At 43.8% G+C, this 20,992-nt stretch overlaps 2 protein-coding genes across 8 annotated transcripts in view; one reads left to right on the top strand and one right to left on the bottom strand.

Moving 5' to 3' along the window:
* Positions 1 to 2,283: 2,283 nt before the first annotated feature.
* Positions 2,284 to 10,969, bottom strand: RNF6 (ring finger protein 6). 5 transcript variants are annotated; one of them, XM_063149066.1, is made up of 4 exons: positions 10,850 to 10,969; positions 7,008 to 7,217; positions 6,399 to 6,506; positions 2,284 to 5,094 (listed from the first exon to the last, which is right to left on the bottom strand). In XM_063149066.1, the coding sequence occupies exons 2-4, from the start codon at positions 7,195 to 7,197 to the stop codon at positions 3,383 to 3,385; spliced, it is 2,010 nt and encodes a 669-aa protein (XP_063005136.1). In that variant the 5' UTR covers positions 7,198 to 7,217; positions 10,850 to 10,969; the 3' UTR covers positions 2,284 to 3,382. The 5 variants fall into 5 exon arrangements, with proteins under 5 accessions (XP_063005136.1, XP_063005131.1, XP_063005134.1 ...); XM_063149061.1 differs by having other exon boundaries at positions 7,008 to 10,172; positions 10,850 to 10,922; XM_063149064.1 differs by having other exon boundaries at positions 7,008 to 8,143; positions 10,850 to 10,917.
* Positions 10,970 to 19,547: 8,578 nt separating this feature from the next.
* The window catches only part of CDK8 (cyclin dependent kinase 8), a 68,910-nt gene continuing 67,465 nt past the window's right edge, over positions 19,548 to 20,992 (top strand). For 2 of the 3 annotated variants that reach the window (XM_063149067.1, XM_063149068.1), the window contains exon 1: positions 19,549 to 19,715. In XM_063149067.1, coding sequence (XP_063005137.1) covers positions 19,588 to 19,715 — 128 coding nt within the window. In that variant the 5' untranslated portion in view covers positions 19,549 to 19,587. Of the gene's footprint in view, positions 19,716 to 20,992 lie in introns of all 3 variants that reach the window. The other variant, XM_063149069.1, reaches the window with a different exon arrangement.

Raw genomic sequence — 20,992 nt, forward strand, 5'->3', positions numbered from 1 at the left:
TATCCATCCATTGCAGCACTCCAGCTGTGTGAGCTATCCCCCAGGTCTCTGTGATCCTGATGAGATCACAGCCTTTGAACTGCAAACAGACCTGATTCCTCCTGCTTCTTCCCCACACTTTCTGTAGACCAGCACTTGAGATGCTGAGTTCTTAGAGAAAGAAAAGTATCTGCCCCACCTTATTGACCTGCAGGGCCAGCTTTGTTTGTGTGAACAGACCTGGAGTGAGTCCACTGCAACTCTTCTGTTATGAGGTTTCTCCTGCCCACATCACCTTGCACACTCTGCTTACCAGCTGGGCCCACCATAACCTCACACAGTTGCAGGATGTCCTGCCCCGCCCCACATCATTCCTAGTTGGCCTGGTGGGCAGCTTGGTTGGGCTCTGATCAGTCACTTGGTAGTTACCAGATAACTGCACAGGGTTATTTCACCAGGAGCTTGGGCATGGTGAAGTGGCATCTGCTTTTAAAAGCAGAATAGTTATTTCCCATCAAGGCAAAAGCATGAAGTGACAGGACATAACCTGCTATCATTTACTGCTTCCTTTTATAGTTCCACATTTGCACATGTTGCTAATTGTTGTGTGTTACTTGGCAACACAGGAAACCACTCCTATGTGATATATTATTAAATAAGAGACTATTAGGGAGACATACAGGGCCATAATATCAGCTAGACAGTCACTGATAGCATCACACATAAAAGAAATAGAAAAATCCATTAATTCAGCCTGATATTTCTCTTTATCTTTGCAGGCATCATGTTTAAGGCAGCTCTCTCTCTTAATATCTTCAATATTAAGGTTTTCTACAGGCTCTGGATTAGTGGTACCAGCTGAACTTCATTTAATATTTCATTTTAAATGAACTAATTTGTAAAAGCTCTGCCCACATTTTTCTATTTATTCCCATGTAAATAAATTATGTTTCTTAATGTCACCAAAGGGCAAGGTAAAAAAAAAGTGTTTGGAGGGTGGGAGTGGCAGAGAACTGAAGTTTTATCACAGAAATGGAGGTAACAGAAGCCAATACCAAACTGAATCATTATGATTTAATTGCTGCCATTAACACAGTATCTTGGGAAAGCTGAGTAACAAATTACATACTTCTCAATGGAGGGGAAATACTTGACAGCTCTCATGTGACAGGTCAGGAATACAGTAATGGAGGCTGAATGTTTCTTCTCCCATAGCCTTCAATTTCTACAGAAAGCTCTCACTGTGCTTTGGGATATTCCACTTAGCAGCTGAATGAAACATTCCCTGTCACAGATGATCTCGTCTTGAGCCATGTAACCGTGTTCTTATATGCAGCAAAATTCTTACTAGAATGGAAAAAAGGCACAGGGACTCTCTCTTTATCAGTGCATTAGTGTAGCAGTTGTAAGGATTAGAGTTAAAATGGACCTTGAAGGACCTGACCAGCAAGGCAGTAGTGAGCAATAGGTAGGTTTCTATGTATGTGTCTTCTCAATCAAGCACATTTCAAATATTAAAGGAAGTCATAAAGAAACAAGGAAGCAACAGAAGACATGTATGTATTTAAATACTGTCAGCCTCAGCAGCTAACAGAAGTAAAAGAAAAAAAATGTCAAAAAAAAAAAAGCTAGCTCTTACAATCACCTTTAAATCTCCTCACTCTTTACTGCAGCTAAGGAAGCACTCAAGGGAGGGGACAACAACATCTGCAGTAATTAACAGCACAAATTACATCAGAAGAGATCTTAATCAAATCCTTAAATCATCTAAATCTCATAACAGAGTTTCTTAGAACTACTTTGCAGAATGAAAAGAAGCCCTTCTGTTGAATTTATGACACAAGTTTTCCACTTGCAGAACTGAAGTAGACATCCAATCACATGGGATTTTATAGCTACCCTTGAAGGATATCATGAGCAGATGTTCTAAGTGACACACCTGGCACAGAAGCACATTTGTCAAGGCCACTATCTGCAGGCAGAGAAAGGCAGTAGGACTTGTTCACTTCAAGTACTCTGTCTACTGCTCAGAATATACACAGCAGATTAGTGCACAATTCTGCATTTCTCCAGGGACTGAGATGCAGGTTGCTCAGAAGACAAGTTTTGTAATACCCAGCTTCTCCTAGAAGCCCCTGGAGCACTTTGAGCTGGGCTTTTATGTACCATAGTAACTAAAAGGCCAGGAACAGAGCTGGGGGAAAGTGGGGAAAAAAGTGAAAACTGAGACTGAACATTAAGAATAGTAAGTTTTCTTATAAATCTACAGGATATGGCTCAACAGTAATTCACATAAATCCTCAATTATTTAACTTGCAACTTTATTTCAGTGTAAGTCATTGGTAAAAAGTTTAATATCTAATTATACAGATACTGGGGATTTTCAGGGAAGTTTATTTTGTCCTTTTTAGTGTCTTTTGCCACTTGGTCCTCAGGCGTGTTTCAAGAGGACTAACATTACACATGTACCTTAGATCTCTATACAAAAGCACTTCAAGTCTTTGTTTTGTTCTTCTGAGTAGGATGCCCAAAACATGCATATTATAGGCAATATAACGGTCAAGGAAATGTTTCCCCTCTTTAAACTAAGGCAGTTAAAACCCCAGGAATATCAATTGAGTAATTTGGAAGAGTAAAAAGGCTTCCTTAGTGCTCATTTATTCTTTGAGCAAGTAAGACACCCTCTCGGAATTATCAGATTTGATTGCTGTCTGCACTAAAAAGACAAAGATTGTCAAAGACAGCATTTAATTATATACATTTCATAATGCCACTAACTCATCCACTTCTGAATAAGAACTCATCAACGTTAAGAACTGTGTAAACCCACATGCAAAAATTGCCATAGAATTTTTTAAATAGAACCAAATTGGCAAGTTTTTTGAAAGGATATTTCAATGTTTTAAAAAAAATTAATAAAATGAGCACTTCAAGTAACTTAAATATCTTCAGCAAACATGTCCAGCAAGAGACTCTCTGTAAAAGAAATTGTTCTTAGAACAAAAAGCTAACAAATGGCTATTTAGCCACTATTTTTTCAACACAGTGGTGGGTCTGTGTGAAACATTTTGTAATCTAAATAAAGCGAGTCCATTACAATGTTAAAAAACATACATTAAGCAGGACTGATTAACTATTGCATTTCTGTATTTACAAAAGTGCTTAGCATAACAAAATTATCTAAAAAAATATAAACTTTACCAATATCATTTGGTTCTATGTGTGCTCCTAGATCTGCACTTGGAAAAAATAGTATTTACATTGTTAAATTTAGATAAGTTTCTATAATTTTTGAAGAAATTTAACAAAACTCCCCCCACAAATGGACCCATATCTAAGTCAATGAATTTCATGTGGCTCAGAGCAGGAGCAAATCCTTGAGTGCTGAGCAGTACAAACAATTCTAGCCATTATCTGTGGCATTAGACCCCAGAACTGGCTGCCGACAAATTGGACAAGTGGAGTTTTCAGAAAGCCAGCGATCAATACAATGAATGTGAAACTCATGCGTACAAGGTAACTGCCTTAGCTTATTCCCTGTTGCATATTCATTAATGCAAACACTGCACGTTTTACTCCATTCATTTTCAGTGTGAACATCCCCATAGTTCCGTGTAGAAAGATTGTCAATCTGCTCTTTGGTTAAACCTCTTAAACGATCATCATCATCATCCTCATTCAGCAGGAAGAAGTGGGCAAGTCGAAGGATGGGCAGTGTTCCGTTCTCCACAAGGTTGTTTGCATCTTGAGACTGCCTGCTGGCTTGGTTCTCATGATTGCGCCCAGAGCGTTGACTACCACCCCTCTGTCCATTTCTTTCCCTGCTGCCATCTCCTGCATGTCTATTTCTAGACAAAACCCCACTGGGATCACTGCCATTCGCCGAACTTGAGTTATTCTGTGCATCCCCTAAGTGATGGCCGCCTCTTTGCACTTCTGAATTAGATTCAGTTTCCATTAAAGAACTCAGTTCTCCAAAGCCTGTCATTATCTGTCTAAGGATTGATCGAAGAGCCACCGATGAAGGTTCCCCGAGCCCAGTTTCTGAAATCCGACGGAGAGGTATTCGTATAGTGCTAATGTAGGTCCGAATACCTGCGCGTTCTGAGCGGGATATCGTGCGCCGAAATCCCCCACTGTCACTTTCAAAGGTAACTGTGTTTTCTGACATTCCTACTCTAGAACGAGTTCTACTGGCAATGCTGTCCCGGTCTCTGTTTTCTCCAGGACGAATTCTTCTCACCTGAAGATCTAGTGTAATTGTTGGGTGCCTTCTGGCAGCAGCTACTGGCCTACCAGGTTCTTCCTCTTCTGAAGTTGTTCGTAAGGATGGGGCTACATTGGAAAGCTGGGAAGCCTGAGTGTTACCTCTTGCTTGCTCTTCAGTAGACTGTGGAGAAGCCTGAGCAGTTTGTCTCCTACTTCTGTTGACCTGCTGTGCATTTCTATCCTGCCTCTGACTATGTTCCTCAGAACGAGCAGCATCACCTTGCCTTTGCAGCGGGGAGCGGCTTCGACTACTAAGGGTAGACCTCAGCCGCAAAATTTCTAGTCTTTGGTTTGTATTCATCCGGACATTAGTTCTAGCTCTACCCCTTCTGACCCCTGCAGAAGTACCTCTTTCCGGCATTTCTCTTGGTTCATCAGCAGCCACAGAATTGCTTTGTGTAGTATAATTTGTCTGGTCTGTCAGCTCCCTTGTTCTACTCCTGAGCCTCCCTGAGACTGCATGAGAGACTATTTCTGACCTTAATGCCATGGCACGTCTTAAAAGCCTGGTCCTTGCAGCTTCGTTGTTTGCCTCTCTTGCAGCCATGCTCCTTGTCCATGGGGCTACTGAACTGGCAACTGGCTGACGTCTTCTTTCTACATACAGTCTGGTAGCATCTATATCAACATACTCCTCACCAGAAGTTTCCAAACTGTTATGATCATGATTTATATTGATTTCGAGACTAAAGCGAAACTCCCCACTGTTTGGATTCGTTCGACTCACGGCTCTCCAGGTCTGGTTCCCACTCTGCCCACTGCGAGTGGCGTTTCCTGTGCGACGGAATGTGTTAAGCCATTCAAGCAAAGAGTCGCCGTTGGAGTTTTCCCCAAGAACTTCAGAATCTGAGAGAAACAAAGAATTGCAAACATTCACACAACTGCATGCTCTGCATACTACAATGCACTCCAAATCCTCTTCACTTGCTAGGCTCTGACTTCACACACCATAAAGAAGCAGGGCACCTAACCTGCTAGGCTAATGTACAAAAATGTGCTCTATGTAAAAATGCCAGCAAAACTTACCAGTTCAACCTAGATTTTTGTCTCACCAGCAGACTCACAGAGAAATTAATACACCCAGATTGTCTCTTCTGAGCCAGTGTTCAGATTCAGGTGGTCCAAAGATGGTTTTATTTGTCCAATACCTGCCACTTGCTGAAGTTACCAGTTTGGGAATATTTCAACAACTCATTTTGATACAGCAGGAAAAGGAATACCAAGTCTTGTCTTCTTTTGGAAAACATTTTTAAAAAATGTTTCCTATAAGCAGTAGAATAAATGATCACAGAATCATGAAGGTCAGAAGGAACCTCTGGAGATAATGTAGTTCAACTCTGCTGCCAAGGCAAGGTCACCTAGAGCAACTGACACAGGAATGTGTCTGGGTGGGATGCATGGTTTGAACAGATTTTCTCCTTTTGTCCAAATATACTCTTTTCCTATTACAATACCCACAGCTCCATTTTCAAGCCTTCTCCAACTACACACTCAGGCAAAGATACACATGCTTAGGGCTAACTATGTGTATAAAGCTGGCCAGTTGTCATGATCACAGTGAAGATTTTCCCTTTAAGGCATCAGATTAAGTTCTCCCTACTCCATCATCTCAGTGTCCAGGAAACCTCCCCTCCAAGAACTTTGGTATCTTCATTTCTGAGCTGCCAATTCCTGTCCCAAATCTGACTAGAACTGGCCAAATGAGTAGGCCAATATTTCTGGGGAATTTAAGACACTGCATAAAACACAAGCCTCACTTGACTAAAACAAATAGAAATGAAACAACAAAAGTGTCAAAACAGTGGAGAGATTAACTGTTTTCCAATTAACTTCATTTCAAACTGCTCTAATACATGATAAAAACCTCTAAGAACTGAAAAAAAAGTATTTTTGTGCTATTACATTTACTAGCAAGGACAAGGAAGGAAAAAGAAGCAAGCAATTTGTGATTAACATAAACGAGTTCTCATCAAGTATTTCAAGTTTGGTTTTGCATCCTTAGGAAATCTCTTTTAAACAATCCCCACAGGCACATTGGGAAAAAAAAAAAAAAAAAAGAAAGAGAAATGAGACTCTCTTAAATATCTTTACAGAACACTACTTATGCACCACATACTTTGTGTCTACATATATGAATGAAGATTGTTTACCTCCAACAGTTCTACCTTCACGTTCTCTGTTATCCAGATCAGACTGCGATGTCAGACACTCCTTAGCCCCCTCCAAACGTTGCTGCAACTCTTCTGCTGTTATTTCTCCTGAATTAATTTTCATTTTGATAACACTGTTAGATAAGACACTATTATTGCCTCTACATAGCCATGCAGAAATAACATTTTCTATCTTGAATGAAAATCTCCAGAAGACAGACAAAACTGATGAAACCATAAAGAAAACAGCACTCATGTGAGATCACAACACAGATATCAGAGGAAGTGTGGAGTGGAGTGGAGTGGAAGAAAAAGATGCTGAATGTGTTGACAGTATGCCAGCTTCCAGTAACACTTCAGAGGCCCCCAAAATTGCCACATATAAACAGATATACTTGAATGTACCCAATGTTAATTATCTGGGTTTGAACATTCAAATGCAGCATCTTGGTATACAGGTGAAGTGTTATCCTTCTGTTCCACATGAAGGATTTTTCCCTTTATACAAAGCCACAGAAGTCAGGCTGCTTGAATCACAGTACCCCATGCGGTGCCTAACAGCAGGAGAGTTACTCCACTACACTTCTACTGAAGGTATGCATATCTTACCAGGAGTGCCAAGCAGGTTTCGGTCCCTCATTAACCTGTAGTCCTCCTCGTTGAGCTCGTTAATGAACTGGTAATAGGCCTCCTCCCTGCTGAGCCGCTCCAGCTGCCGCTGTCTCTCACCTTCGCCGCTGCGCTCCCGGGAAGGCGCCTGCTCATTGCCATTTCCCGCACGGTGTCGGGAGCGATCCATACTGATAATGCCAAGCTCTCCTGAATAAAACCAGAAGATCAGACTGCCCAGGAATTACGGGAAGTATTTACTGGATTCGCAGTCAAACATCCCCAGCATTTTCAAAGAAATTAGTTTATTAATAGCTAAAGATGATTAAAGTGAACCAAGCTCCATGTTATTTGCCAAGACAACAGGGTAGTTTATAATTCAAATATATAAATACTTGTAGCTTGCTGAAAAAGTTTCAAGCCCCCTTCCTCACTGAAAGGGCATACTGGTTGGTATGGCAACTCTAAAATAAAAATGCAATGACAAGTTGCGGGGTTTTTTTAGCTAAATAATTATATTCTAGAAAGTTAAAGGAATTAACATAAAATTTATGTCCTTTCTCTGAACTAAAATACAACAGCAGTAGAGTGTATTTCAAAAGCTGAAGTATAGCTAAAACCATGGTTTTCTGATTATTGTACTGCAATTACCGTGCAGACTCGTTACAACCCCAACATAAGACTACATTAGTATTTTCATTGGTAATATCACCCACAGAGTGTACAGCCTACACATTTCTTTTTGGTGGAATGACTCTTCTGACATTCTTACATTATTGGTATATTTTGCTTGCATTCTCTAATCCAAGGATTAGCTAGCAAAGAGACATCCATCTCCAGAATATGGGGTAAAAGGGATGGGCTGTACTTTTGCCACAGTTCTTCATCACTTACCAAATACTGAACCTGTGGGACCACACTGTTAGAAGGCAAGAATGACCCTCTAGTGTCAAAGAGGCATCATCTCCATTGATTTCTGTGTCATTACCACCTCCCTCTGGTTAGGACTCAATCCTCAGACCACTCCTCAACTTCTCTATTTTCTAAAGGAAACCTGTTCTTCCACTCTCTATTTGAAAGACGATAAAGTGTCCTTTCAATTGCGCTTCCTGTTTAACAAAAGGCACCTGTGACACCTGCTGAGGCAGACACCAGAAAAAAGAGATCACTTCTCTACAGAGATCATCAGGCTAGAGAAGCCCCAAACTCACTGCACCAATCTGTTTTCTGTGGGTAAATGCCTGTTTTATTTGTTTGGTTTTTGTCAATTTACACACATATAAAAGTCACTTCAAGTTTAGATTACAGGGAAAACACGGAAAACAGCATTCTAAGCACACTCCTGATCAATAATTAGTCTTCACAAGACAGGTGATGAGACAACAAACAAACCAAACCAACTATTAGAAATACACTTTAAAAAAAAAGCAAATCTTTATCAATACTGCAAACAGATACAAAAAAATCAGAAAATGTATCTGTCAACAGCAGAAGCTGGCAAACATTTAATATACCTTTTTTACGTTCTTTGTGGGATCCATTCTGATGTATCCTTGGTTTCACTATTTCCACACCTCATGTTACTTCCCCCCACCAGCCCCTGTCCCAGGTAACTTCTTCCAAATCAACCATCTTCCTCCTGTGTCCTACACTACATTTTGGTGCATTTAAAATCTTCTATCCCAGCTCTAACTCATTTAACTTCAAAAAAATTAAATCTGTGTATCTTCCCTTCAAGACATTTTCCATTCCCATAATATTTTTTCTCTTTAATCAATGTTGTCCTCTTGGCTCAGTCTCTCAAGCTGTAGATAACTGCTGACTTCATTTTCCTACAAGGGCTATGTTCAAATCAGGTCACTTCCCTATCACACTTCTAAACACAAATTTCTCAGCCAGCTCTTCCTCTTACTACCCCGGTTTCCTCACAACAAAAGCGGTTCCCACCCAACCCCCAGCCAGCACTATCATTACCTTGGCAACATCCATCGTGAAAGTTACCTAATTAACACTACTATCATGAAAATCCCCAATCCAGACTGCACCGAATAATGAAGTGCCTCTGTCCCAGGGGATTTACAATTTGACACAGGTGCAGCTGGGACAGGAGGAAGGAGGAGTGATAAAATTAATTCAGTTTCTCGTGAGGTTGTCATTTAGACAATTGCCTTAAAACAACATGTGGCTGCTTGCCCGACAATGACCATTCTAAGTTAACCGACTTCCCAGGTACATCACTGTACTGCTGCACACAACAAAATTCCACATATATTCTTAAGACAAGAAGTCCATCACATGTAGTCCCCCTCAATCTAAATTTTAAGTGTTGTTCAAAAGATAGGTTCTTTAGTTATCAGTTATCCACAGAAAATCTGGAAATCTCTTTGATTTTGTGGGTAGTTAAGGAAAAAAATAAAATACTCTTTTGTTGACAACTGTATGGTAGGATGATTAGTCACACTCCTTGAATGACTCACTTAGAAACAGTAAGGAGTGTGAAGTGCTCCGTTGTCCCATCTGTTTAACACAATCCCATGGATGACAGCTACTATCTCTATTTATCAAATGCCATTAAAACTAAGTACTTTGGCACCTAAAATGTTTTAGAGTTGTTAACGTTGAAGGGTATTAACTGTATCAAAAATGAAGTACATTGCACTAGAATATTTCTGGGTATTAAAAAGTTGAAGGACATTAACTAGCAAAATGCAAAAAACTGAAATTGATATCCAGTTATAACTTGGATTACTCTTCCTTTGCAAAGAGGTAGGGCTCGCGTGCCAACAGCTTGTTTTCTAGCATTTTCAACCTAGGACTTACTCCTTTAGACCTTCATTCATGATTACTCTAGCCTACTCTTTAAGGCTTACGACTTTTTTTTAATATATACCTTATGCTTTTAAGCTTCAGCCTGTTTCCCTGAAGTACTACCCCCGATTCAATTAGGCATTCATTTTCTGAAAGTCTACCACCTGATTGCAAGGCGACTGCGGAGTTAAACTGAGGAAACCTCCCCGAGCTAGAGGGCTATTTAGCATTTCTGTCACACCACAGCCTCCAGGCAGGATGATCTCACCGACTTCGGGAATAAAAAAAAAAGAAAAAAAAGAAAAACAAAAGAAAAACAAGCTCCAAACCAAACCTAGAAACCCCCACGCATGAAGCCTGGGGAAGGAGGGGAGGAAGGAGACAAAAAGGGAGGGTCAGAAGGTAATGAAAACACCGCCCCCGGGACACCCAGCGCGACCCAAGCCGAGGGCCCGGGAGTGGCCGCCCGTCCCCGGCCCAGGCCCAGGCCGGCAGCAGGGCCCGCAGCCGCCAGGGCTGAGCCAGGCCCGGGACAGGGCAGGGCCGGTGCCGCGACCCCAGGCCGTGGAGCCGCGAGGGCTGCGGGGATTGATGGAGCCCTGGGGCCCGGTCGCGCCCCGCCCCCGCCTGTTGCCGGGGGACGGCAGCGCCGTGACTGACGGGGCTCCCGCCCAATGTCCCGGCCGGCCCGCGGCCGCCGACCAATGGCAGCAGCGCCGGGCAGCCCGAGCCCTCCCGCCCCGCTGCCCCCGGGCTGCCCGGCCCGGCCCGACACCCACCGCCCCGGCCGGACCCACGGCTCCCCTGCCCGCGGCGGGCCGCGTCACCCGCTGCGGCAAAGCGGGGAGGCGCCCGTGCCGCCGCCTGACCGGTGGGGGAAAGCCCGCCGAGAGCGCGGCCGGCAAAGCCCGACAGCCGGTCCCTGTCTGCTGCCGGCGGCGGTGCGGGCCGGCCAGCTGAGCCGCGCTGCGCCCCGCCCCGCCCCGTCCCGTCCCTGCCGGCGGAGCGGCAGCCGCCCCCGCCGGGACACCGACCCTGCGTGTGCGAGCGGAGCGCACTCCAGCTCCTATTGCCGTCCGGGTGCCGCTCCAGCACCGATTGCCGTCCGGGTGGCTGCCGGCGCCGCCGGCGCAGGTTCCGTGTGCGAGAGAGGGGGCGGGCCCCGGCCGAGCCCCGCCCCCCGGCGCGCAGGCGCGGTGGGCACTGTGTGCTGCCTTACGTAAGGAACGAGATTGATCGTGGAGCCGCTTTTCCCGCTGCTCTCTCCTTCCCAGGCTGCCCGCGGTTTTAAACCGCTTTTCCCGCAGAGGGAAAAGCGGCTCCACAATCAACCCGAGACTCTCTTCCTTCTCCCGTCACTTTGCCTCCCTTTCTTCCCTTTATCTTTACGTTTCCTTCTGCAGGAATCTCCCACTGAACTTTTTCTAAAACGTTCAAAAACTAATTGCTGGGTGCCGTCACCTCAAGCCGCGGTTTTAGTGCTTTCCATTTGCAGAGCCTTGGGTAGAAGTTCTCCCACGCGAGACGCGGAACCTCCCGCCAGGTTTTGCCGGGTCTATTGCGGACACCCTGAGGGCACCCGCAGTGTGGGGCCCGAACTGCTCGTGCGGGTTTGTCTCCACGCACCTTGCACAAACTCCCTAAATCGGCAAAATGAGGGGATTTCCCCATTACGGAAACCTCTTTGTGAAACCTCTGCCTCATCCCTCTCACGTCCAAACTGCTCTTGTGTTCAAGCGAAAATAAACAAGCGTTCGGGTATTTTTTGTACAACTGTTCTCGTACAAAGGAGCGCTCTCGGTAATGGATGAGGTGCGGGGAAGGGTTCAGGGCCGCTGTCCGGGAACATGCTTTCACAACACACCCAGGATTTCTTTATTCTGCTTAAGGAAAAGAGTTTGCACAAGTGCTATGTTTAGATTTGGTGGTAGTTGTGAAAAATGCGTATTTTATGATTGGTTTTTCGCAAATATTAAAATGTATATTACATGTGTTATGTTAGAAAGTAATGCTGTATCAATTCTCTTAAGTATTGTGTTAAATATAGTTTTGGGTTATAAAAAAATGTTGAAATAGAAACTATGCTATGTAGGATACTTTTTTTAAAGAAAGGACTTGCAGCGAAATAGCAGCTACAGGATACCTAAACTTTCAGAGAAAGAGAATTTATTGCTCTCTTAGCAGAATACACGAACTTCTTCCCGCCTTGAAGGTGCTGTTAGGATTCGGAGGAAGAAGTTGAGGATGACCAGACAGAATCCTGTGTTTGAATGGAATTTATGCATCATGTATGAAGTGTATGAATATGCAACAGGCTGTTGCTTTTAAGGTGTAATCCTTTGTTACCGTGGGTCCTTTTTTGGGCTCGTGCTGCCCAGAAAAAGGTACCTGGACCCTCCGTAACTCTTTGTCTCTATTGTCTCATATTGTCCTAATTCAAATTGTCCAAATTATTATTACTCTAATTGTATTACTATTTTTATAACCATTTTATTACTATTAAACTTTTAAAATTTTAAACACAAGTGATTGGTGTTTTTCACACTAGTTTACATTCCTGTTCTTCCATTAGGTGGTTTCCATGGGACAAACTGACAACTGGGACAGATTCTTAACATCAAGGCCAGATTAGGAACTACTCTTTGCTCACTGCATTCGGAAAATGGCAGCCTCTTTGTTTTTCATGTGCCTTGCCACAGTATAAATACTTAGTATGCTATCGTGATTCACCTTGCCTAAAACAATTAAAATATGTCCTTCCTGAAGATCAAATTTATTTTCATAATAAAAGTCAGAGTATATATACTATATATATATATATATATATATATATATATATATATACTATATATATATATATATACACACTATATATATATACATACATATATGTATAACTTTATATATATATATTAAATATATAAATATATATATATATAGTTATGGTTTTTTAATGTTTTCCTCTCACAGTCCGCTTTTACTAATCATTGCTCTACAGTCAAACACAACATCTTCTCTGGTATCAAACCCACATACAGACTCTTCATCCAGAAGGAAGTTATGATTTAGATGGGTAAATAAACACATATTTCCATACCAAAACTTTATACTGAAATAGTTTATTTTCCACTAACCCATTCTCCAGCACAGAATTTGGTCTCCATGTCCTGTTCATAGTGATGTTTCACAACAGCACACTATAACTAAGTAAGGTACTTGTTCATTTTATGTTGTGTTGTTAATACAAAATGACAAGAGTAGATCTTAGGATATTGTTGCACTGTAGCAGTACTGTCCTCAGTGACTCTCTCTTTGCAACTATAATAAAAATAGCCTCTGGAGGGCAGCAAACCTCAGGCAATTACTAAGTTTTGAAATAAAGAATTTGAGAACATGGATTTAATTTGATTGTTCTGTCTTTTAGGCTCTTTAGAAAGTACGTCTATTCTCAGCATCCAGGGTTCCAACATTCAATGTGTATAGTGTGTCAGAAGGATGGGGCCAGGCTCTTTTTGGTGGTGCGGAGCAATATGACAAAGGTCAATGGGCCCTTTGAAACTGATGCACAGGACATTCTACCAGAACATGAGGAAGAACTTTTTTACTGTGCAGAGGACTGAGCAGTGGGACAGGCTGCTGAGAGGGGTTTTGGAGTCTCCTTCCCTGGAGATATTCAAAAAGTTGTCTGGACACAACCCTGGTTAACGTGTTCTAAGGGACCCTGCTTGAGCTGGGAACTTGGACCGGATGACCATTGTGGTTCCTTTCAACCTGACCCATTCTGTGATCCTGTGAACAAAGAAAATTGATTACCAGGGCGTGACTACTTCCCTTTACATGGCTCTTGTTTGCCTGTGCATGGAATACGATGCCCAGTTTGGGGGTCTCCAGTAGAACAATCCTGACAGGGAAAATCCCTGATGAATTGGAGTGAGTTCTGCTGAGTGCACGAAGATGGTCATGGAGCTGGGGCACTCGCCATGTGAGAGAGGCTATGGGCTCTAGGACTTCTTCCAGCTGGAATAATGGGCAGCCTGCCAATACTGACAAGGAACTTACTGAAAAGACAGAGGCAGGATTTGTATTGAGAGGAGGACAGAAAAATTCACCTGGAGGTCCAGAGAGGCTAAGGAATGTCCCTCCATAAAGGATTGAGTGGAAAAACCCTCGAGCAACCTGAATTTAAGAGTTGCCTGCTCTGAGCAGGATATTGTCCTAGATATCATCCAGAGTCCTTTCCAACCTTAATATTTCTATGATTATATGAAAAAAATATAAAGTTATATTTAATTTCAGGGTTTATTTCCTCTCATGCAGGGCTTTTCTCAGTAACAAAGGTGACCATGAGTTCATGGTCTGAATTTTCAAGGTTTGCAGAGGCAGAATCAGAGAATCACTTAGTTTGGAGAAGACTTTTAAAATCCAGTCCAAACCATTAACCTAGAATTACCCCACTAAACCATGTCCCCAAGTGCCACATCTGCATGTCTTTTAAATAGTTCCAGGGATGGTGACAACTGAATCTCTGTCAGAAGCATAACATAGGCTGATTGTTACCGTAGGTGGTCCCAAGTCTGGCAAACAGATGTTTCACTGAATGCAAGCACAACTCTCCTATACAGCACCTGGGTCCAAAGGACTGATGGATGTTTGTTAGTAGCTTGCACTCCAGCCAGAATCTAGAATGCTTTGTTAGACCAGTTTTATAGTATAATATAGTTGAGTGGAAAAAAGCCCAACACATTTCTTTACAGAGGAAACTGTTTGTAGAATCAGCATTTTAGCTATCTCTATTAAATAAACTGCTTTTTTAAGTGCTGCCACTACTCAGCTCACTCATCTGCACATAAAAATTGCAAAGTTTCTGAAAAATACTCAGACTGTGCAAGTATGACAGTTTTTCTTTACATACAGAAAAGGAAAAAGTGCCACCACATTATTGTCTTGCCTTCAGCCTTCCCTGGACTAAACAAAAAATGGAAGATGTATAGCACTTAGCAGGACTGCACTTTTTCAGTCAATACCAAGCTGGGAACACTTTAGTCACCACTAAAGAATGTCTCTATGGGGATATGGGAAAATTTTAGCAGGTAGCTGTATCTTCATGAAAAGCTTTCTGAAAAGCAAAAGTATGCTCAAATTAGGCAAATTAATAAGTGGAATAAGCAGACACTCTAATGGCATGGGGAGACTGTTGTAGGTTATCTACTTATAAAATACACAGATGAGAAAGCAAAAATATTAAAGTTTACTTTTCTTTATTTTTATTCTATTTTTGAAGACTACAAAACAAAAAGCAAGTAGCGAATTGTACACTTCCCAGCTGTAAGCTTTGCTTCACAAACTTTGACTCTAGCACTAACACCATGGCCACAAGCATGCAAACCCACACCCTTGGGGTAGATTGTTTTTCTGTTGTAACCTTAAGTAATCTTAATTGCACGTTTAGAGTGGTTTGTTCCATGTACCCCCTTCAGTTTCCTCAAGGGTTTTGCCCTGAAGTTGTTCACTATTATTTTCTCACCTAATTTTATGTCACTCCTCATGTCAATCTCTTGGCACTCTTGGCATGGGTCAGGGCCAGGAGGTGGGGGCTGGCCGGAGGATCACCAAGAGACTGCCCGTGTCAACCTCTCCCAAAACCAGCTTTGCTCACAGTATTGATGCTCCCATGTCGTAGTTGAGATGGTCACAATATAAAGCAACACTCCATTTTCAAAAGGCTTCAAAGTATGCATGCTTTTTATCCATTCTTACAAAACATAAGTTTACACTTTAGTCATTGGTCAGGAAAGACAAAGTGCTTGTTGAAATAGACAGTTGCAGATTTCTCTTATTTGTCCTTCTCTCTTTCTTGGTTTCTATGTCAATGACCTTGGTAGGAAATTCTTTCAGGGATAAACATGGATTCTCTTATCAAAATTCTCACAAAATTTTGGCTCACAGAAGTCGCTGTGAAACTTCTTCCACACACCCATACCCCAGGTGACAGCATTTACTTATTGTCACAATCCAGCCTGTTCCCAGACAATCCAGGCTTTTGCCTGAAAGACAATTCCCTGAAATACATTCAGAAATGTTTAATGGTGCCAGCATTCCTTGACTACTGTCCTCTCTGGTCACAGCTCGCTTTGATAACTGTCTCCAACCCACTGCACATTACCAGTGCTAACATAGTAACAGTGGCTTTCCTGTGGAGAACTTGGACATCCTTCACATGTGTAGTGATGCCAGACCAAAAAATGTCAAAAGCCTGTGTGTTCTGGGCACATCAGGATTTACACAAACTCAGAACAGAAGGATATGCTAAAGCAAACCATGAATGTTGTTAGAGGAAAAAAGAGAAAGAGGAAAGCTCCAAAAATCCAACTTCAGCAGAATGTGTTAAGCATATATTTTTAAACTGAGTCCTGAGAGAGCATGAGAGAAGGGAATAGAAAACAGGCAGTGAGAGATAAGAAATCCTCTCAATTGAAAGGGCCACTGTGAGGATGGAGACCTGAGAGTCAAGAATACCAGATCCTGATTGTGTCTGTGTCTGTCTTTTGAAGACCAGACCACAAATTAAACTTTTCCTTGAAATTATATTACACTGTGACAGGTTTTTAAAATTAAGCACAGAAAGCATGCATCTTTCCATGAAAGAGAGTTGAAAGTTGACCTTGAAATGTCAATATTTATTTTTCATTATGAAAAGAGCCAAAGTGTGCTTTCTGTTTCAAATATCTCTTGAGTTGAGGACCATATGTCTGAACTGGTAAAATCAAACAGTGGTTTCAATGCAAGTACCTGAAGTGAAAACAGAATGAAGGTGCAGCAGGTTTACAGCTACACTCATTCTGGAAGGCATACAATTCAAATGGTATGTAAAACTAAGGAAAGAAACATTCAAGCAAACTTGTAAATATTCTTAGAACAGGACCAACAATCTGGAAAAGAAGATATCTTGGTTGTGGTTTTGATTTCTCAGAGTTTGTCAAAGTATGGAATTCTTTCCAAATGTTTTATGCAAATGTGAAACATAGCACAGGTCGTCAGAAAATGAATCTGGATTGTCTGTTCTTGTGTTCCTTCATGATCTCTTTCCTTTCTAAGCAGACATTGTTTGTATTCCACACCCTGCAATGTTGCAGCTCGGGCTGGACTAATCCCAGCCACTAATTACCATGCAGTAACTGGATCCATGGGGAGGAGTTTGGATGTTCATTGCCTCCCCAAAAAAGTAATTAATAACACAAAGAAGAGTACAAAGTTACAGAAGTGTGGTTATTGCTACCTTCCCTGCTGATAGGACTGAGGGTAGTGAGTTCGCCAGAGGGGTTTGACCATGCAAGCTTGGTCCCTTCCTGTCCCTGAAAGTCCCCAAAGCCAAGCAGTCCCTGAAAGCAGAGATGGGGCTGAGATGGATGAACTTTGTGAAGTGGATGGCATCTTCCAGATTGTTTGATCTCTGCTGGGCTGCCCTGACCTGTTTCTGTTCGGTTGGTATAGTGAAGTGCTGGGCAACATTCTAAAATTTAGTTGAGTTGCTGGGCAAATAAAGTGTAATTTTGCTGCTTCTCTCAATTGCACTTATTTTTTGTAACACATGCCTAATTGCTTTATTCAACACACATAATATCCCTAACAACTACATAGCAACACGCTGAAAGTCCAACTGTGGGCATCTGACATGAGTCTGATTGAGTGATGCCAGCCTGGGAAGCAGGCACAATCCCCAATTTTCAGTGCTAATGTGTAAATGAAAATTAAGACTTATAATTGAAAATTGAAATGATTTTAGATGATTCCAGAATGTTGTTGTTTCTTTCAGGAGCCTCACGTTCTTTGATATGTCTAAGTTAGGGGATTTGAGTGCCTACTTATTTACTCAATGTGCTGCATTCTTGACATGAAACGTGAAGCATGCATGCATGACTATTAAAAATGCCAAAAGCTGGGCTGTAAGTAGAGATTGCTGTAGCTTTAGTTTAGTTCCAAGCTGCCTGTTCTACAAAATTACCGGCTGACTTTGTGTTGGGTGGGTGACTGGCTCTGTCAGCCAAGGAGGGGCATTGGGAAATGCCCAGTTACTGGTCACACACAAGGGCCTTGCTAAACACAAGGGTTTTAGTATTACATCCCTATAGTAAAATGCAGGGCAACCCTGACGAAGGGAGGAAATGACAATGAGGACTCCGTGCATATCAGAAGGCTTATTAATTACTTTATTATACTATATTATTCTGTGCTATATTACACTATATTACATTATATCTAAACTGAATCTGCACAATGACTCAACTCCACTCAACTGCCCAGAACCTCGTGACTGTCTGCTGACCAACAGCCTGCACACGCGCTTGGCCCTGATAACCAAGGAAACAAAACACCAAAACTTTGGGTAAACAATCTCCATATTGCATTCTATTTTTGCACAAACACAGGCACAGCAAATGAGATAAGAATTACTTCTTCTTTCTCTGAGGTTCCTCGCTGCGATTCCCAGAAAATATCCTTGGGAAGCTGTGCCTTGCTTTTCTCTGTGAAGAGAAATGCGGCCACACATCCTGACTGGTCTCAGCAGCCACACAGAGCAGGTTTGTCAGCGCTGTGATGTCCATCTGTGTCTCGAGTGCTGTGAGCAGCCTGGGACACCACAATACAAGAAAGACATTAAGCTATTAGAAAGTGTCCAAAGCAAGGCAACCAAGATGGGGAAGGAGCGGCTGAGACCATTTGGTCTGTTCAGCCTGGAGCAGAGGAGACTGAGGGGAGACCTCATTGCAGTCAGCAGCTTCCTCATGGAGGGAGAAAGGGGAGCAGGCACTGATCTCTGCTCTGTGGTGCCAGTGACAGGACCAGAGGGAATGGCCTGAAGTTGTGTCAGGGAGGTTTAGGTTGGATATTAGAAATAGGTTCTTCACCCAGAGGGTGGTTGGGCACCAGCACAGGCTCCCCAGGGAAGCAGTCACAGCACCAGCCTGACAGAGCTCAAGAAGTGCTTGGACAGCTCTCCCAGGTTCATGGTGTGGCTCTTGGGGATGGTCCTGTGCAGGGCCAGGAGCTGGACTCGATGAACCTAATGGATCCCTTCCAACTCAAAAAAATTCTGTGATTCTCTGATTTTGTCCATGTTCATAGTTACGGAATTGTCTTAATTATAGCGATGCTAAGTGATGCTCAGAGGAGCAGGGACCTCTGCCCTCGCCAGCCTGGATCGAGCCGGGGACCGGGATATTCACGGTAGCCGAGGCCCCGGGAAGGGACCAAGCGCGGGTCGCGGTGGCTGCTGATGGTGGGCCCCGTGCCCCTCGTGCCCTGCCCACGAACTACAGCTCCCGGCATGCAGCGCGGCCCGGCCTCCCTCCCTCCCTCCCTCCCTCCGCCTATACTACACCTCCCAGCGTGCGGCTGCAAGGCACGCCGGGACGGCCCCTTCCACGTGGTGCGCTGCCCGCGGCCGGGGAGGTGCCCGCGGTTTGCGACGTCCGGTTGCGGCAGCGCGCGCGGGCGCGGCCCCGAGAGCCCGCCCGGGGACCGGCGGCGGTGCTGCTCCTAGCGCGGGGAAGGGAGGGACGGAGGGAGGGAGCGCCGGGGGCTGGGGCTCGGGCTCGGAGCGAAGGGAGCAGCCCCGCCGCTGGATGTTCCGCGGGGCGGCGCGGGGGCCTCCTCCTCCTCCTCCTCCTTCTTCTCCTCCTCCTGCTGCTGCTGCCGCCGCCGCCGCCCGGTGTGTGCGGCGGGGCGGGGCGCGGCTGCCGGGGGCGGCGGCGGATCGCGGCGGGCGCCCAAGATGGACTATGACTTCAAGGTGAAGCTGACCGGGGAGCGCGAGCGGGTGGAGGACCTCTTCGAGTACGAGGGCTGCAAGGTGGGCAGGGGCACCTACGGGCACGTCTACAAAGCCAAGCGCAAGGACGGGTGAGTGAGCGAGCGGCTCCCCCCGGGACCCCCGGCCCGCCCGCGCCCTCCTTCCCCCGGCGCCTCCTGCCCCGCAGGCTCGTGTGCCTCCCTCCGCTCCCCCCGTTAGTGCCGTCTTTTCTCCGGCCCTGCCGGATCCCCGGCCGGCCGGCGCCCGGCTCCCCCCGGGTCACTGCGAGCCCCTCAGCGCTGTGCCGGAGTCGCGTTTCGGTAGCGGGTGGGCTTGGAGAAACAAATTTTGCTCCCGAGGAAAACCGTTCCCTTAATGGAGTCTCGTTATGAGTAAATTAGTGGCCGCTTATACCGTTCAGCCTGATCATCGGCTCATAGAACAGCGTTTTTTTGTTGTTGTTTTTAACAATGCCTTGTTTTTAAAATATGATTTATTACTTGTAGTCACCATTTTGGGTCGTCTTGCTGGCTGCTTCAGAAGCCACAGTCTGCTCGTGCATTTGGGGCTTCGGAATGCTTTAAACCACCTTTTGTGTATGAGCAGTTCTTGTTCTAGACCTGAGTAAATTAATTTCTTGGCATAAACGTTTTGAAGAAAGACCGAATGAAACTGTCATTTAGGGTTCCCTCTTCCGTGACATGGCATCACTTGCTGAAGAGCGGAACAATAGGAAGTAGGGAGCAGGAGAAACGGGAGAGGCACGGGTTGTTCCTGTAGCAGGTTCTAAATTTTGAATTGCGTCTAATCTTTCTCTTAAAGTCTCACCGCAGTGGTGCTCTGTATGCTGTCATTCTAATAAGGTGTATTTCAAAAGTCTGGCTATTATTTTTACATTGAATAAATAAACTTTGAAAGCAGACAGTGGTCAGTCATGGCCAAAATACGATCTGGTTGTGTTTACATAAGCTTTTGATTCTAGAAGGAAATGCTCTGGCTGTTACCTGGAGAACAGCTGTAATGAAAATGGTTGCACCTTGTCTCATCTCTGTATTAAACATGCTGATACTAATTGCAGCACAGTTACTTCAGCCTGAATTTCGTTTGATGGTAGGAGTCAGGTAACTACTTTTTTTGCAGAACTTTTATATTTGAATCCTTCCAACTGTCTGTAGGAAAAAATCTTATCTTGCCCAAATTCTTTCTATTCTGGGAGGGCAAGAGGAAAAAAAAAAAAAACAGTTGTAAGTGTGATAAGCTGTTGCCTCAAGTCTCCTTATATGCAGGCACAAATGCTGCTGATATACCCAGCCCTGGTTTCTCTGACCATACAGAGATCTGTAATATGAAAAATAAGTCGAGGTACTGAAAGATAGGGCTACATTTC

This window comes from Melospiza melodia, chromosome 2 (assembly GCF_035770615.1).
Source record: "Melospiza melodia melodia isolate bMelMel2 chromosome 2, bMelMel2.pri, whole genome shotgun sequence".
Classification (NCBI taxonomy): Eukaryota; Metazoa; Chordata; class Aves; order Passeriformes; family Passerellidae; genus Melospiza; species Melospiza melodia.

Excerpts from the sequence above, each read along its gene's own strand:
- RNF6 (XM_063149066.1), bottom strand. The coding sequence starts at position 7,197 with ATGGATCGCTCCCGACACCGTGCGGGAAATGGCAATGAGCAGGCGCCT. Across the intron at positions 6,507-7,007 it reads AAACCTGCTTGGCACTCCTG|GAGAAATAACAGCAGAAGAG; the intron begins GTAAGATATGCA and ends AAATTAATTCAG. Across the intron at positions 5,095-6,398 it reads TGAAGGTAGAACTGTTGGAG|ATTCTGAAGTTCTTGGGGAA; the intron begins GTAAACAATCTT and ends TGTTTCTCTCAG.